The sequence below is a fragment of the Daucus carota genome, chromosome 3, assembly GCF_001625215.2.
Source record: "Daucus carota subsp. sativus chromosome 3, DH1 v3.0, whole genome shotgun sequence".
Lineage (NCBI taxonomy): Eukaryota > Viridiplantae > Streptophyta > Magnoliopsida > Apiales > Apiaceae > Daucus > Daucus carota.
This window is the reverse complement of record NC_030383.2, coordinates 61,188,234-61,206,021: the sequence shown is the minus strand read 5'-3', so window position 1 is coordinate 61,206,021 and position 17,788 is coordinate 61,188,234. Positions and strand designations below refer to the sequence as shown.

The 17,788-nt window shown below is 36.3% G+C and overlaps 7 protein-coding genes across 7 annotated transcripts; 1 reads left to right on the top strand and 6 right to left on the bottom strand.

The window, feature by feature from the left end:
- Positions 1–1,199: 1,199 nt before the first annotated feature.
- LOC108213519 (glutaredoxin-C13) lies at positions 1,200–1,853 on the bottom strand. Its single transcript, XM_017385319.2, has one exon. It carries the CDS (start codon positions 1,695–1,697, stop codon positions 1,395–1,397), a length of 303 nt encoding a protein of 100 aa, XP_017240808.1. The 5' UTR covers positions 1,698–1,853; the 3' UTR covers positions 1,200–1,394.
- Positions 1,854–3,495: 1,642 nt separating this feature from the next.
- On the bottom strand, positions 3,496–4,222 carry LOC108213558 (glutaredoxin-C13). The gene is made up of 2 exons (XM_017385362.2): positions 4,188–4,222; positions 3,496–4,067 (listed from the first exon to the last, which is right to left on the bottom strand). The coding sequence occupies exon 2, from the start codon at positions 4,034–4,036 to the stop codon at positions 3,716–3,718; it is 321 nt and encodes a 106-aa protein (XP_017240851.1). The 5' UTR covers positions 4,037–4,067; positions 4,188–4,222; the 3' UTR covers positions 3,496–3,715.
- A 2,615-nt stretch (positions 4,223–6,837) lies between these two features.
- On the bottom strand, positions 6,838–7,525 carry LOC108213640 (glutaredoxin-C13). The gene has a single exon (XM_017385442.2). The coding sequence runs from the start codon at positions 7,326–7,328 to the stop codon at positions 7,008–7,010; it is 321 nt and encodes a 106-aa protein (XP_017240931.1). The 5' UTR covers positions 7,329–7,525; the 3' UTR covers positions 6,838–7,007.
- A 1,183-nt stretch (positions 7,526–8,708) lies between these two features.
- LOC108213808 (glutaredoxin-C11) lies at positions 8,709–9,331 on the bottom strand. Its single transcript, XM_017385597.2, has one exon. The coding sequence runs from the start codon at positions 9,228–9,230 to the stop codon at positions 8,922–8,924; it is 309 nt and encodes a 102-aa protein (XP_017241086.1). The 5' UTR covers positions 9,231–9,331; the 3' UTR covers positions 8,709–8,921.
- Positions 9,332–10,620: 1,289 nt separating this feature from the next.
- Positions 10,621–11,263, bottom strand: LOC108213773 (glutaredoxin-C11). The gene has a single exon (XM_017385565.2). The coding sequence runs from the start codon at positions 11,122–11,124 to the stop codon at positions 10,816–10,818; it is 309 nt and encodes a 102-aa protein (XP_017241054.1). The 5' UTR covers positions 11,125–11,263; the 3' UTR covers positions 10,621–10,815.
- A 1,619-nt stretch (positions 11,264–12,882) lies between these two features.
- LOC108213711 (glutaredoxin-C11) lies at positions 12,883–13,532 on the bottom strand. The gene has a single exon (XM_017385505.2). It carries the CDS (start codon positions 13,319–13,321, stop codon positions 13,013–13,015), a length of 309 nt encoding a protein of 102 aa, XP_017240994.1. The 5' UTR covers positions 13,322–13,532; the 3' UTR covers positions 12,883–13,012.
- Positions 13,533–15,762: 2,230 nt separating this feature from the next.
- Positions 15,763–16,439, top strand: LOC108213763 (monothiol glutaredoxin-S2). Its single transcript, XM_017385554.2, has one exon. It carries the CDS (start codon positions 15,967–15,969, stop codon positions 16,273–16,275), a length of 309 nt encoding a protein of 102 aa, XP_017241043.1. The 5' UTR covers positions 15,763–15,966; the 3' UTR covers positions 16,276–16,439.
- The last annotated feature ends 1,349 nt before the right edge of the window (positions 16,440–17,788 follow it).

Genomic DNA, 17,788 nt, shown 5'->3' with positions numbered 1-17,788 from the left:
ATCATAAATATTCTTCCATGAGTATGGCAGGGACCATTTTGTTCCTTGTGTCACTAGAACTTCGTTTAGTTCATTATCTGAGGCTTTTAACAGAATCTGATAACTAAACCTGGAATTAAACTAACAATCAAACAAAAATTATACAAATCAAATCCAGTGTGATTTGCAGACATAAGAGATGGAAAAGTAAAAAGAGTATATAGAGAAACGGAAAGACAAAAGTAAGGTATTTAATACTCATCTTTTTCAATGGAATAAAGCTGCACTCGAACCTGCTCCTCAAATGTTAGGAGGAGGATTTACGGGTTATTGACTCAGTCTATCACTTTATTCGGATAAGATCCCAAATATCACTATCGGAAAAGATGGACCCAAATATCATTTTACGATTCAAAACGCTAGATCATACAACGTTTATCTATCTTTCACTTCTTAACGCTAGATCGTCTAGTATTTTGAAGTAACGCTGGATTTTCCGGCTGTAAATGATATTTCTGGCATTTCCTCCAAATCTGATATTTTGGACCTTACTTGTGAAAATTGTAGTACATGAGGTTTTTTCTCAGATTTAGACAGCAGATCATATGTAACAAACTTATAAATTTCAGAAATAAGAGCAATGTTTACGTGCCAATAAAATTACATTTATGTGATGAAAACGCGATGATTAGCAGTTCAGCGATGACTAGTACTTACAATGTCGTCGCCAGATTTGTCATTTAACAGTCAATAATCAGATGACAAGAACAAGCTTAATGACAGTGTCAATGAAATTCACTCATCACAAAGAATCGGGTGTTAGCCCAATCTATCACTTTTTTTCAAGGAAAAGGCGCCGCATATCATTACTGGGAAGATGACCCTTAATATCACTTTGCAATTCAAAATGCTAGATCGTGCGTCGTTCATCCATTTCTTGATTCCTAACGCCAGTTGTTTAAGTGTTTTGAAACCCTAAACACTATTTCATGTAGCGTTTCACACTAAAACAAATGGTGTTATGTTTTGTATGGTTTTTTAAACGTAAACGCTACACGAGGTACCGTTTTCTTCCAAAAATCAAAATGCTCGATTATCCGACATTAATAAGTGATATTTCAGGCTTTTTTCCCCGGCTCTCGTATTTTGGACATTACTTGTGGAAATTGTAATATATGGGCCTTTATACCAGAAAATATGGATTGAAGTCTAGCACAATGTAACATCGTGAATAAGCCAAGTTCATTAAGGAAATCGAATATACTACACCAGGCAAGCACACTGCTTGCTTAATTAATACATGTAGATACCAGGTAATGCAACTACTTAATAATCAGCTCAAAGAACTGCAGAGCCAAGCTTATTTTCGATCTAGAATAGAGACCAGAGTACAGCGTAGGAGCCGCGACATACTTTTAGTACTGATATGGCTTCAGCAAGGGAGTGAGAGAGCCACTCAGGTGGAGGGACATGACTTCATTGGTTGAGCCTACTAGCTTTCCTTTAATGAACACTGCTGGCACCGCGGGGCTTTTGCATCCCATCCTTAACAGGGCCTTCTCTAGTTCCCTGCCCTCGGGATCCTGATCGATTTCATGAACCACAGGGTTCACCCTGAGTTCATGAAACAGCCTGTTCACAGCATAGCTTAAGCAACATGTAGTCTTGCTGAAGATCACCACACCGTTCTCTGATGTCAATCGCGATATCTTTTCCATTTTTATGATTTTTGGCCTTGTCTATACTATGTTCAACCGAATACTACTATTCGGTTGAAAGGGTATAGGTATCTGAGGGGAAGGAGATGGTATCTGTCAGATAAAGGGGAAATTGAGTTTAAGGCCTTGAGTTGCTTAAACTTCGAATTCTAGCTGCTCTATTTATAAACGGCCTAAGGGAGACTAATGCATTCAGAAAAGGGCATTCAAAAGGCAGTGTGCTTTTCTGAGATGCTGAAGACTACTAAATTTACTGTTCAATATGCTATTATTAATGTTTGACAGAGTGATGAACAAGTTGGAAGAATACATTTATGCTGCTCTCGGGTATCTCTGGCGTACTTGGACTAGTCTATATGAACCAATTGGAAACATCTTATGTTCCTTACTTTTCTCCCTGTGCGTTCCTGAAAACAAGGATGATGGAAGACATCTGTGGTTGGGCTCGACACAGGCGTGTGCAACCTAATGACCGCGAATTCAAATGCAGATCTCATGGAATTTGAACATTTTCAAGAAAGTGGTTACATAGTCAAAAATTCGATAAAATGATCCAATCCTATGAGATTCTTACAATTTACCTTGTAATTTGATTCTTTCATATTAATTTTGGTTTATAAGCATGAATCTTTCAACACTTAAACATCAACACTGTTACAATTATTTAGACTTCCTATGGCTATGCTGAGGAATGTGATTAAGACTACAAAGAGAACTGAAGGAAATGACTTTTAGTGGCTTACCAAGATTCCCAAGGCTGCACGATGTGTGAGAAACTAGTCTGTTTCTAACTACGTCGTTGTATATTATTCTTGATCCGCCACTGAACTCAGATGAATGCCTTCATTTGTGACTGTGGAATCTGGCGATTTCACTCGTCTGGTGTCAACTTGTCATGTGCAATCTTTTCAAGCTACAAAAAATTATTCTCTCATGATTCACATCAGAAAACAGCAGGGACCATTTTTTGTTCCTTGCTTAATTATAACTACCATCACTAGTCTGCCTGACAAATAGGCATTAGTGACTTAATTTTACTATCCAAGGTTTCAAGAGAATCATTAAAACTAAACCTGTAATATAACTACTGATCATAACAAGATTTTGCAGGCAAGAGTTAATTTAATTAGACATCGAAAATGGAAAAAAAAAGTATATGGTGAAACTGAAAGACTAAAGTAAGGTATAAGTATTCGTCTTTATCTCAGAATAAGGTGCACTGGCTCCTGCTACTATGGAGAAATGGAGCATATTTTTGTGAAAAATAAGTCTCCTGCCCTAGCTACGCACAAATATCCCAGTCGCTTAGAGAGCGTGATACTGATACCACTCTTGCACTAATTTTTAGTTTTGTTTCTAATTCTTATGCTAATGAATGTTGCAGCAGCAACCATTGGGAGTAATATAACTTCATACAACTTTTTATTTTATTTTTATAAACAGTCTATTGCAGATATTTAAGAACTCACACAACAAGTTTTACTGAGATTGAACTCGAGACCTTATTGGCTATACAAGATTTACTGAAAAGATCTTCACCAGAGAGGCTACTGTTGAGGGTAACATACAGAACCTATTTTCTGTTCTTTATTAAACTGCATTTCTGCAATTAACACGCGATCTTACCAATATCTTTCAGTCTGTCAGGGATGATTTGGAACAGGAGATTATAAGATTATTAAGAGAACCTATTTATGAACAGATATTTCAGTTAACAGTCTTTCACCAGATGGCCATTGCATGATAGCATCCTTACTTACAGCATTGGAAGTATTAAAGAAATCTCAAAAAGCGGAACTTGTATATAAAGCTTAATTGATTAAGGAATTCAAATGGACTACACAATATTTTGACATGGAATAAAATAAGAAACAATACAATCTCCTGTTTCTGTTTCTTCACTAGGCAAATACGCTACTCGCATAATTAACACATGCAGACACAAGGTACAAAGGCAACTTCTTAATAGTGAGCTCTTATAAGTGCCGAGCAAAGCTTATTTTTGATCTAAACAGAGTTTAAGAGCTGTGGTAGACTTGTGACTGATATGGCTTCAACAGAGGAATGAGAGAGCCACTTAGGTGGAGGGACATGACTTCGTTGGTGGAACCTACAAGCTTTCCACTTATAAACACTGCTGGCACCGCTGGACTATTGCATCGCATCCTCAATAGAGCCTTCTCCATTTCCCTACCCTCGGGATCTTGATCAATTTCATAAACCACAGGGTCTACCCTAAGTTCATGAAAAAGAACATTGACAGCATAGCTTAAACAACATGTAGTCTTGCTAAAGATCACCACTCCATTCTCTGAGGCGACTCGCAATATCTTGTCCATCTCTACGGTTCTTGAGTCCTTGACTTGGTATCTACTACCACAAACAAAACACAACTTTTAAAGAAATATAGTATTAACTATTAAGATTTTTTGTTTTGACTATCAATTTTTTTTGCTAGGCAATATTCAGGGGAATGAGAAAGTATCTCACCAAGGGGGAGATCGAGTTGAAGCTCTAAGTTGTCTGAACTTCGAGTTCTCATGCTACTCTATTTATAGACAGCTTAAGGTGGACTAGTGCACTCAGAAAAGAACATTGAAAAGCCACTGTGCTTTCCTTAGATGCCAAAACTACTAAAGTTACTTTCAAGATTGATACTATGTTCCACAGATTGATGAACAAGTTGCTGGTCTCGCGTACTAGAACTAGCCTGCATGAGACAGTTTCGAATGTCTAATAGAAGGGGTCTGCTGCTGGTTGTTAGAAAAAGTGCCGGTAAAAAAGTGTTGTTGAAATCAGTTGATTGTTTGGCAAATTTTTTATATATATATGCATATTTTGAGTTATAATATAAAAAAATTAATATTTTTGGTGAGAGTTGATAGTGAAATCTATGACAGCTCCGGAGGGAAAACAGCTTTTTCTAAAAGCACTGTTCGGAAAAGCAGCCTTTCGCAGAAAAACAGGTGAAACAGCAAAAAAACGCTATTAGCTTATTACTGTATGCAATAACAATGCCAAACAAAACCAAGGTCTATTCAGAACTTTTCTTCTAGTGCATCCCCTAAAAATGATAAAGGCATCAATGGTTGCGTTTGACAGATACTTGTGCAACGCAGACCGCGAGTTCAATATATGCAGATCTCAGGGAATCTAATAATCTCCAAGAAAGTGTAAAAGATGTCAAAAAATTCGATTAAGATGGTCAAGTCCTCAGAGATGCTGAATGCCATCTTGTTATTTGATAGTTTAGTAAAAGAGTGGTTTATTAGTATCATGAATCTTTTGAAATTGCCCATTTGAAATTTAAACGTCAACAATTGAACATTAATAACACCTAAAACCATCTTGATATTATAAGATTGTGAACAATTATAATTATATGTTGCCCAGGGCTGTTCATGAACGGAGCTGTTCGTAAATAAGCTCGGTCTAGGTTTGGTTAAAACTCGAACTCAGACACAGACACAGAAAAGTGTTCACGAAGAAAATGAGCTCGAGCCGAGCTATTAGCATGTGCACTCAAATCATTCGGCTCGAGCCCGACTTATTTGAAAAAAAGTTGCATATATCTTATTTTTATATATTTTCACTTTAAGTTAAAAATTATAGTCCAAATATTCAATTCATGATTTTTTTTCATAGATTTAAGTTAATGTTTGAGGCTGATTTTGGGTCGATATTGAATATAGTTGGTGTAAATGGACTTGTATATATCTTTTGTTTCGGGTTGAATGGTACAGTTAACAAGTTGTTTGTGAACGAGCTCGACTTTGTTCGCTAGCGTTTGATAAAATGTTTGACCACTTATTATGTTTGATAGAAAATCTCGAGTCGGCTTGGTTTGTCAAGAAAAGATTAAGATCGATTCCGTTCCGATCAAAATTCGACTCGATTCATGAACAACCCTGATGCTGCCTGATGGCACCCCGAGCATGTGAATTTCCTGCGTTTCTGGGTCAGATGAGATTCTGCAGTAGTTCTACCTGTGGGAATTATCACTGTGGAAATTGTAACTGTAACTATTACTCACTCCGTTCCAAAATAATAGTCGTTTTGACTTTTTCCACGTAATTATGATGGTTTTAAATGACTAGTATGGTTGCACGCACATACATGATCTTCTTCATCTCACGTTTGAGCAACTCGTCGTTCCTGCATATGGTTCCCCAAGTGAATCCTTCTTTCCGAATTTGCTACTGTTTTGATATGCACGTCTCCATTTGTAACTTTGGAATCTGGTGATTAGCGTCGTCTTGTGTCAACTTGTCAAGCAAGATCTTTTTGAATTTACAGAAATATTCCATCAAAATTCACTTCACAATATGGCAGGGACCATTTTGTTGTTCCTTGCTTGCATTGTAACCGTTAGAATACAATAAAATCCTGGTAAGCTCTCCTTTTTACACCTTGAGGTTTTAGAAGAACTGTCATTTGACATGGTATCATATTTAATCATGGACATGAAGTTAAAGTTATGCCCCAAAGATGGCACCCGTAGTCCACTCTCGACCCACAAAAATATGAGGCCTTTCGAGTGAAGAGGGAAAGTTAGAATACAATATGATCCTACTAAGTTTTCCTCCTTACACCTTGAGGTTTGAGGAGTATTGGTCACTTAACAGTAATTACCATCACTAAATTGTTCGACAACTCAAACACAGAGTGTGACTTTTGTGTCAAAATTATGCCATTCCAGGCCTTAAACATAATATGAAAATGATTATGCAAATCAGAGCTGACAGTAAATAGGGAAACAGAAATGCAGAGGTAAGGTATATAAGCTCATCTTTATCGGAGAATAAAGATGCATTGGCACGTCGTACTGTGGCACAGGGGAGCATATTTCTGTTACGAGTACATTTTTATTCAAGGCGAGCTAAGTTTCTATAGAGGTCCCCTACACGGATACCCTAGTCACACAGACATGTTCCTGTACAGTCTCCAGAGGGAGAGAGTGTGATACCACTCGAGCACTGTCCGTTGGTTTTGCTTTCAACTATTCTGCTATCGAACATTTGAGCTGATTCAACCTTTATGAGGTATTAAAACAGCAACATGTGTTTGTTTTACTGAGAAAATAGTCAGTAATGTATTTTTCTCATTTTTATTTGATTTTAGGAGAACTGATCACTTAACATACGTAAATCCAAATTCATTAAGGAAATCAAATGAGCTACACAATCTTCTGTTTACATTTCTTCACTAGGCAAACACACTCCTTGCTAAATTAAAACATGCAAACACAAGGTACAAGACAACTACTGAATTGCCTAGCCAAGCTTATTCTCCATCTAGATAGAGTAAATTTTACGAGTTGTGATATACTTGAGACTGATATGGCTTCAACATAGGAGTGAGAGAACCGCTTAGGTGGAGGGACATGACTTCATTGGTAGAACCTACAAGCTTTCCATTTATAAACACTGCTGGCACTGTGGGAATCTTGCACCCCATCCTTAACAAAGCCTTCTCAATCTCCCTACCCTCGGGATCTTGATCGATCTCATAAACCACAGGGTCTGCCCTAAGTTCATTTAAGAGGATGTTCACAGCATAGCTTAAACAACAAGTAGTCTTGCTAAAGATCACCACTCCATTTTCTGAGGTCACTAGCAATATCTTATCCATCCCTACAATTTTTTACTTGGTATATACTATGACAAATTAGAAAACAATTTTTCTAAGCAAATAAAGTTTTGCTTTATGTTGTTTAGACTATAGGATTTTAAATAGGGCTTTTTGCCAGGAGGGAACTAAGGGCTGGAGAAGGTATTTGATGAAGGGAGAAATCGAGTTTGAAGCTTTAAATTGCTTGAACTTGGAGTCTTCATACTGCTCTATTTATAAAAACCTAAGATGAACTACAGCATTTGCAGAAGAATATTTAAGAAACCACCTTTGCTAGATGCTAAAAAAAATACTCATGCTCCTTTTCAAGAAAGATACTATTTTATGTTCCACTATGTGATGAACAAGTTGGAGAAAATACTCATGCCCCCGGAAACAGTGAGCAAGGCATCAATGGTTGGGTTCGACACATACGTGTGCAACTGAGTGACCATAAGTTCAATATTTTCAGATATTATGGAATTTAGTCTGCAGAAAAGGGTAAAAAGTTGTTAAAAATTCGATAAAGATGGTCAAGTCCCAAGAGATTCCAAAATCATCTCATTATTTGATTCTTTGGTATAAATTTTGGTTTATTCTTATCTTGAATCTTTTCAGTGTGCACATCTGCAACACTAACCTCAACACCTTAACTTAAACCATTATGATTTGTAGATATTAAGATTTCAAACTTTTAGATTTATGATGGCACGCTGTGCAAGGGCATATATTTGTGTCATATATCATAAAAACTTCCTCTCATTCTTTCAGACTAGAGGAATAGTAAGCTATTCATCTATGCAATCTTGTAGTTTCTCAGTTGACAGAGGCAATCATCGTATTAGCAGTAACAATGAAATATAAGGAGTAGCCATACTTGCATGGGTGCTAAACCTTAGAAAATGAGACCGCATAACCAGTTCAGAATTTAACCATTATTTCTCAAGTAAAATTAATTACAGTTTGTTCTCTGAGCCTGAAGATCAGAGGATGACATAGGTACAAGGTGAAAGCAGTCATTACATGCAAATGGCTTGACATAAGAAATTATCAGTTACTAAAGTCAGCTGCTACAGATAATTGATACTCCCTTCATTGCATAAAGCTTAGTGTATTTACTAAGCAGAAAAGTGCGCCAAACTGTCTATTTAAAGAATCAATAACCAGCATCTTGCGCAATTATACACCACCATAGGATTTATTCATATTAGTGGACGTGGAACCATATTCAGTGGCCAATTTTTTTTATTAAGGCAGTTCTGGATATTCTTATAAGCGGAATCACCAAAGCATTGTCTACCATTCACATCGAGTAACATCTAAAAAAAACAGGGGGGAGGGGAGGAAGCGCTAACTTTGAGTTGATATTATTAGTACAGAATTGAAAAACAGAAGAATGAGTAATTTCAGAAGACGCCTTCAGCAAATGTAATGTACTTCAGTAAAGATGACAATTTCATAAACTATACCTTCTTGCCAGAGCTAACAAAAAGAAAAGCCCTTAGGACAATGTTATTTAAACATGGTATAGGTGCTAGTTATTATTTTCCTATTAAGGAACAATAATCTTTGTTAGTCTTCATTATCTTCAAAATGATTTATGATTTTAGGTGGTTACAACCAGATAGCTCTGGCTTCGATGAGCTTTTCTTTTAGAGATCCATCTACATGTAGAGATATGATATCTTTAGAAGAGCCTACATATTTCCCACCTATGAAGACTGCTGGGACAGAAGGATTACAACCTAGCCTTCGAAGAGCATATTCCATCTCCCTCCCATTTGCATATTGATCAAGTTCATGAATAGCAGGGCTTGCACCAAGTTCATAAAAGAGTGCCTTAACGCTATGGCACATGAAACATGAGCTCTTGGTAAATATCACTGCGGCGTTGTTTGATGCAAGGCCTCTTATGGTATCCATTATGCTAAGAAATTTGAGTTTTTCAAGTAGGAAAATGGTGTAATGCAACTAGAAACTAGGGAGCCTGTGTGTGGTGGTGAACTTTGAGCTATGATCACTGCATATTTATAGTAGCTCACTAAGATCATTGCCAGATTGTTTAATCCATATTAGAAAAATATATCAATAAAGTAACTGTATGAAATGCAGAAAGGTAAAGTTCTATTAGATATCTTTTCGGATAGAAAAATGCCTCTGAAGATTTTTCGAATAATGACAGATTGTGCTAAGAACCAGTTGGTGTGTGGTATCCATATCTGCAGTTTATAGTTAATATCTCAACTCGAATGAAATGCCCACAGCACAGTAATGGAATCATACCAAAGAAAAAGTAGTTTGAGATCTGCAAAAAATAGTGATAGAGTGATAGGGGGGAGGAAGGTGGGATATATTCTTCTGATATATATAATGATTTGTCAAGAGGAACACTTTCGGTGAAAAAAAATAATATAATTTTCTCTTGATAAGGGATATAGAGAAAAATGATCTCAGATGTCAACGAAGGAGTTCTGTTCACAGAAAAGTTGAGTATTCTTGTAGTAATTACTGAATATTTCTTTTATAACCTGGTCACATTGTCAGCTCCTAAGTTATTCTGAAGCCTCTCTAACTTCTAATAGCAGTATGATTCATATGCTAAATAACACTGCATATAGGCATCATTTTTCCTTGTTTGCCAGAGGCCAAAACTTAATTAATTTCATTGGCAGAGCCAAAGTTAAATGGACGAATATAATGTAAATGAATACGGTGCCATTTTATATTCATTAGCCTTTCAAGCTGAAGTGGTTTTACTGTTCCCCTTGTTTTGTGTTGTTCCTTTTGAAGTTTATATCAGAATTACTTCTTGCATGTTCCACGTCGTTCCCTTGGTAGGATTCCATAGTCGATGTGAAAAAACATCTCATAGTTTATCCAAATCATTTATAACTCTGTTTCTTGGTTGTAACTGAGGTATCTTACCTTATTTAACTGTCCACAAACCTCATCTAGATAAACGTCACTGTAATCTCTCTTCTGAACGAGGTTTACAAGAGAATACTCCTAGAAGAACTCACAATCTACCAAAGTTTTTGCAGCTTGCATGTGGGGAAATGTATGTGTGGAGAATACAAAGCTCATGATGTTATCGACATGACATGCATTTAATCTTGCCTCAAAATATAATCTAAAGAGCAAAAGCGTTTAAATATTTTTCTTTTAAAGGACTGGAAAATTCTCCTTGTTGCAGATAACTATAGAAGCAGACTTATTCAAAGAGGCCTTGTGACAAATAAAAATTGCAGATGGAAATAAGACAAATAAAAGTGGTTTCTGATCATGCACATTGATGGTTGTTTCAAGGAGACGCTTTTATCAGGTCTTAGAAGCCTTAATTAGAAAGATACATTCATAAATTATACCTTCTCACCAGAGCTGACAAAAAGATAAGCCCTTGGTACAATGTTTTTTTAACATGGTATAGAAGCTGCTTTTAGCATTCCTATTACAAAAAGTTTACACTGGATAGTACTATACCATCATCAGGATAAATGATTTTAAGTGTTTACAACCATATGGCTTTGGCTTCGATGAGCTTTTCTTTTAGAGATCCATCTACATGTTGAGATATGATGTCTTTGGCAGAGCCTATATATTTTCCCCCTATGAAGACTGCTGGGACAGAAGGATTACAGCCTAGCCTCTGAAGAGCATATTCCATTTCCTTCCCATTTGTGATTTGATCAAGTTCATGAACTGCAGGGCTTGCACCAAGTTCATAAAAGAGCGCCTTGATGCTATGGCACATGAAACACGAGCTCTTGGTAAAGATCACTGCAGCCTTCTTTGAAGCAAGGTCTCTTACCATATCCATTATGCTAAAAATCTGTATATATGAGGGTGATGTAACTCAACCGGGAACTAGGAGATTGTAGTATGTAGCTTTTGAACTCTAAGGAAAGCTTATGTGTGGTGCTGAAATTAAGCTTTCATCACTACCGTATATATAGTGGCTTGTCTAGGTGAATAGACATTTTTTTAATCAATAAAAGAGAACTATAAATCCAAATTGCAAAAAAGATGGAAGTGCTATAAGATATTTGCTATGATAAAAAAATTCTCCTAAAGATTTTTGGATAATGACTATGTGTTCTAAAAACAAGTTGACATGTGGTATCCCTAATGGATTTTACCAAAACTCAGCTCTACGGCAATGCCCACGAGACAGTTCAGTAATGGAATCAAAGCATAGATTAAAGTTTAAGATCTGCATGCATATTTGCATAATAAAATAACAATAATTTGCTGATAGGAGGCAGGTAGGTGGGATATATTCTTCTGGTTTGCATAAAAACGCTTTCTCAAGAAGCAAGCTATTGGTGAGATTGATTATTTAGTGTGATTCTCTTGATAAAGGATGGGGGGAATGTTCTCAAATGTCAACAAAGTAGCTCTGATGTTTGTGGTATAGTTAAGTTTTCTTATGGTATATACAGAATGTGTCAATAGTAATTTAGTTACAAATTCAGCTCATAAGTTAATCAGAATTCTCTCTGTTAACTAACGGCAGTATAATTCATATGCCTAACTAAATCACATTCAGGCATCATATCAGCAGCTATCAGGTACTTGTACATGATCACCTGAGGCCAGAACTATATTTCTATCATGTAAAGGCTTTCAATGCCATGCTTTGTTGCACTGGCAATCATACTGATGTCGTTTTAATGTTCTGTTCCTATCTTTTAATTCATTTAAATTCACTGTTATATTACTTCTTGCATGTTCCATTTGTTATCTTAGTAGGATCCTACAGCAGACGTGGGAAAAACGTAACAGAGTATATCCAAACCATTTGGACATTTTGTACAGTCCCATCTGGGACTATTTCAGACACGAAAAATGTCATGGCACTATGTTTTAAACACAAAACATCAGAGAAGGAAGATATACAGCAGAACACACTTAACCAACACTAAACGAACAACAAAAAGGCTTAACAAATAATTTCACCGAGTATCTTATATCAGATCATGTCAAAATTAAAGATTCTTATAATGAACTGTGTAGCATATCTCAGTAAAAATTTAATATTTTGTACAAAGCTGAAGTATATCCTTACCCTTCTCTTCAGATAAACTTTGTATATCAAACAGTTAAAATCTATCCTTTTTGGTTATAGCCAAGGTTATTTTACTTTGATAACTTTTATTGTGATTGTGCACTGAAGGAATCTCCTACAGAAAATCAGCAACTTTTCTCTCTTCTGGATGAGGTTTTCTATAATCACCCTACCAGTGAGAATCACTGAAGTGCTTCAGCATACATGTTAACCAATGTATGTTTACACAAGGATCATTGATCGTAATATTGGATAAAGACACAGCTCATGGTCTAATCATACACGACATGCATTTGATTTTGCATCTCCTCTTTTTAAGCCCTACAATATACTTGATATCCTCCTTGCATTAACGTGGAATCGATTAAAGAGACGACCTTCTGACAGCTAAAATTGCATTTGGAAATTAGACTTCTGAAAGTGTTGTCTGATCATGCACATCGTTTCTAAAAACACAGAATATGAAAATGAAATGACAAGAATCAGCTATATCAGAAAACGCTTTATCAATTGTTATAAAGGTTAAGGAGACATTTTCATAAACTATACTTCCTCGCCAGGGCTGACAAAAAGAGAAGCCCTTGGTACAATGTTATTGTTTACAATGTCATCACGATGATAGCTAGATTGGTTTAGGTGATTAGAACCAAATGGCTTTGGCTTGGATCAGCTTTTCTTTTAGAGATCCATCTACATGTAGAGATATGATATCTTTGGCTGAACCTATATACTTTCCACCTATGAAGACCGCTGGGAAAGAAGGATTACAGCCCAGCCTTTGAAGAGCGTATTCCATTTCCCTCCCATTTGCATCTTGATCAAGTTCATGAATAGCAGGGCTTGCACCAAGTTCGTAAAAGAGTGCCTTAATGCTATGGCACATGAAACATGAGCTCTTGGTAAATATAACTGCAGCTTTCTTTGATGCAAGGTCCTTTACCATATCCATTATACAAAGCTTTCTGAGTTTTAAGTATAAGAATGATGAAATGCAAGAGTATGCAGAGAGTTATGTAGCTTTCAAACCCCGAGGCAAGCTTGTGTGTGGTGCTGGACTCTGAGCTTTCATAGCACCATATATATAGTGGCTCACTTTGGTGATTGCCAGAGTGTTTATCTTCATAAAAATGAAAAAGAGTCATAAAACAACTGCATAAAATGCAAAAAGATAAAGTTCTTTTTGATAAGAAGTATTCCCCCCTGACGATTTTTAGATAATGACAATATGTGCTGCATACAAGTTGACATGTGGTATCTCTTATAGTTATAACTAACAGCTCAACTCTATTGAAATTCTTATAACGCCGTACAGTGATGGAATCAGACCATAACTAAAGTAGATTGAGATCTGCATACTTGTATGATAAAATAGCAATAATGAGGTGATAGGGGAGGAAGGTGGGCTATATTCTTCCTATCTATGAATATGCTTTTTCAAGAGGCGCAATTTTTGTGAAAAAACTGTTATAATATAATATGATCCTGGTAAGCCCTCCTCCTACTACCTCGAGATTTTATGAGAATTGGTCACTTAGAATGGTATCAGAGCTCAGGTTCGGCGGAGGAAGATGTTAGAATATAATATGATCCTGGTAAGCCCTCCTCCCAACACCTTGAGATTTTAGGAGAATTGGTCACTTAACAAAAACTGACATGATTTATCTCTTGATGAATGAATATAATGGCTCTTTAAATTTCTACAATTCATTTCCTAAGTTAAAAGTCTCCTACAGGCACCAGTGGCACCTATGCATGATCACCAGAGCCCAGAACTTGATTTGTTCTAATTGCTTAAGTAGTTTGTAAATGAATTCAATACTGTGGGAACATAATTTGTTAATTTTGTTGCCATTGCATGCTGATGTTGTTCTGATACCCCCGCCCCCTGATGTGTATGTTTCATTATCCTTCTTGCATGTTCCATGTCGTTATCTTTGTAGGATCCCATAGCGGATGGGGAAATACATTTCAGAGTTTATCCAAACCATTGAAAATTTCTGGTTCGGGGTCCCCTCCTTACAATTTGATGGCATCATAAATAGATCAATAAACAAGAGAGTAATTCAATAAGAAGTCAAATAAGTCTAAACCTGATAACCCTGCGCTTTGAATCCTTTCATCAGATCATGCCTAAAAATTCTCAGAGGCCTAATAGGCAGCATCTCTGCATTTTAATACAGATGAATTAATTCAGAGAAATTATGTGTTTCGCGGAACTTAAATGCAGAGAACCTTAGCATATCTGATGTACAGTAGCATGATTCAGACTAATAGTGACAGATCTCTTTCTTGATATTTCTAATTGTAATTGTGCACTATGAAGGAATCTCCAGTGGAAAAGCATTAACTTTTCTCTCTTATGGATGAGGTTTACTACAAGAGGCTAGAATCCTCCTACAAGAACCTGAGAATCTACCAAAGTGCTTGCAGCTTACATGTCGGCCAATGAATGTTTAGACAGGGATCGATGATCAGATAAAGACACAGGTCATGATCCTATCATACATCATTTCTTCTTGCCTCTTGATCGACTCCAAAGGTGTTAGAGATATTTTTTCGTTTTTCAGCTATAGAAATTTTTGATATCTTCCTTGCATGAACCTGAGCTCATTCAAAGAGAGTATCTACAGCTATAGCATGCCAAAACAGTCCTGAAGCCACAATATTTTTGTGCGGCCCTATATAAATTGACCATTCATATATAATCAGCCCTACAAATTTCATGCGAATATTTTTTTTTTCCTTTATCTTCACAAAGGAGGCAACTTGATGCATTGACATCATATTATTTATAACTGCACGTGTAATACAGAGAAGAATATTACTCCTTCCGTTCCACCCATTTGCTTACATTTGTGTATCAAGCAATATGAAAACGTAAAGAAATTAAAAAAAATAGGTAAAGTGACGAGATCCATCAAATGCACAATATTGCAAGGAAAAAACTGGATCATCTGCAACGACTTAGCAGGTGCAACTTTCTCTGTGGAATTATACTAAAAGGAAATTTCCAGGGGTCTCGAATTGGTTTTGAAGCTGAGTGATCTAAGCCCATACAATCATAAATATCAATTATCAGTACAAGTTCAGTATTCTGAGATACAGTGATTACAGCATAAGTGGATAATGTGGTAGGTCCTTGAGGTATAATTGTATTAATCTTGTTTTGTACGGAGGTTTTGTTAAGACTTGTAATTTTAGCACACGTTTGTTCTTAAGTACTTTAATCAAATCACATCTGCTAGCTTGCATTCTGCACCTCTGCAGTCACATTAACATCTCCATAGCCCTTTTCTCAATTGGTTTTCTTTTGTTGTTCTTGATCTGATCGAGAATCTTGATGGAAAAAGGCAACCGATCTATAGATAAACACAATATCTCCTAACCAGCTCCACATGGAATCAATACAATGTATAACCTAGCTTAAAGCAAGATGTAAAAGAACACGTTTTTTGTTCACCATTGTCTATATATAGTCATTTCTTCAACCAAAATTCCTCAGAACTAAGTCTTACCAACTCATCAAGTACGTTTCAGATACCTCACCTCTTAAATATCTAAGATATTATATCTAGCATATTTTTCAGTTCAGCAATGGCATTGGTCTCAAGAATGGGAATTGAGTATCCGGTTGTGATCTTCAGTAAAAGCTCGTGCTCAATGTCCCATTCCATCAAGACACTTATAAGCAGCTTTGGTGCTAATCCAATTGTCTATGAGATCGACGAACATCCAAATGGTCAGCAAATGGAGAAGGAACTGAAGGCCTTAGGACGGAAGCCTAATGTACCAGCGGTGTTCATAGGCCAGGAGCTTATAGGCGGAGCAAACGAGGTGTTTAGCCTCCACTTGAAGGGCAAGCTGGTTCCACTTCTCAAAAGTGCTAATGCTATATGGGTATAACTGAACTAGGCAATTGGCAGATATAACTCAGTTCAGTAGGAAACTTTGTGGCTTTCACTGATCTACAGGAAGAATAGCTCCTGCATGCATGTACTTGTACTTATTATATATTCAAGTGCTAATGCTATTGTCTTTTACCAAATATTATGGTGAATCCTAATATGTTTTAGCTCATTTTTTTGTACAAGTTAATAGCCACACACAGACAAATAATTAAAAAAATATAAATGTGGGTTGGAGGAATCAAACCCGAGACCCCTCCCTAAGCCGATTCTGACAACATGTCACGTAACACGCGAGGTCTTAAACAGATCATATATATTATTCAACACTTATAAGAACATCTACCTCAACTGATCAGACACTAAATTATCATAGAGTAGAGCACCTCAGGACTAGAGCAGCTTCTTAACATGTTAGTTTGTTTACACTCTAACATGAATTAAAGGAGGTATAAATTCACCATTAAATGTCTTGATTTAATTATTAATCCATTATTTTGATCTGATTTTGTCATTTAAATTATGAAATTATGGAGTCTGTTTCTGGCTGAAGGGCTTGAACAACCAGGTCATTACCAGAACACAAGTACTTCTATTTTCTCAAGGGTTTGAGCAAGCTCCAGGTCCTGAAAGGCAGATGTCAGTAAAATCCTACTACAGCACAGTTTTGAGAGATCAATGTAAAATTAGGACGGTTTCTAGAGCAGAAATATCCAAACCCCGCAAATCACAAAGCATAAATTAATTTTATTTTCATAAAAGAACTTGATTTTATTACTTCTGCAAAAAAAAAGCCTCCCACTAAATAAAAGCGGCTAATTTCAATCACAAGGATTCATTCAAACCAAATATTCAAATTTAATTCCGGTCATTTTTATCTAGTCCCGGACGTCACAAAATTTATAAGTAATGTCCAAAATAAAGAAGAAAAGGTCCCAAAAGTCACTATTTTAAGGCAAATGGGGCCCAATTGGAAAAATAGCCCCAACTGTCACTTCAAAACACGACTTGAAGTTGCGTTTTGATTTTCTGAGGAAAACACGACTTGAAATTGTGTTTCAGATGAAAACCACAACTTCAAGTTGCGTTTTTGTTCAATATTGTAAACACGACATGAAGTTTCATTTTGAAGTGACATTTTGGATTTTTTTTTTCCAGAAAATGACAATATAGACTTTTTTCTGTTAAATAGTGATATTTGGGGCCAACAACCAACGTAGTTGAAAGAAATAACCCAAAATACCATTTATTAATAGCATTTTGAGTTTTGGAAGAAAACACTAAATCGTGTTGCGTGTAGGTCTTGAAAACACTACAATATATAACACGATCCGGCGTTTTAGGAGTAAAACGTCACATGAAAAGCATTTAGGGTTTCAAAACGCTAGATCGATATCGTGTAGCATTAAAAAAAAGACACGATCTAGCGTTTTGGATCACAGAATGATAGGCCGGAGTCATCTTTTCTGACAGTGATATTTGAGACTATTTTCTTGAAAATTGTGACAATA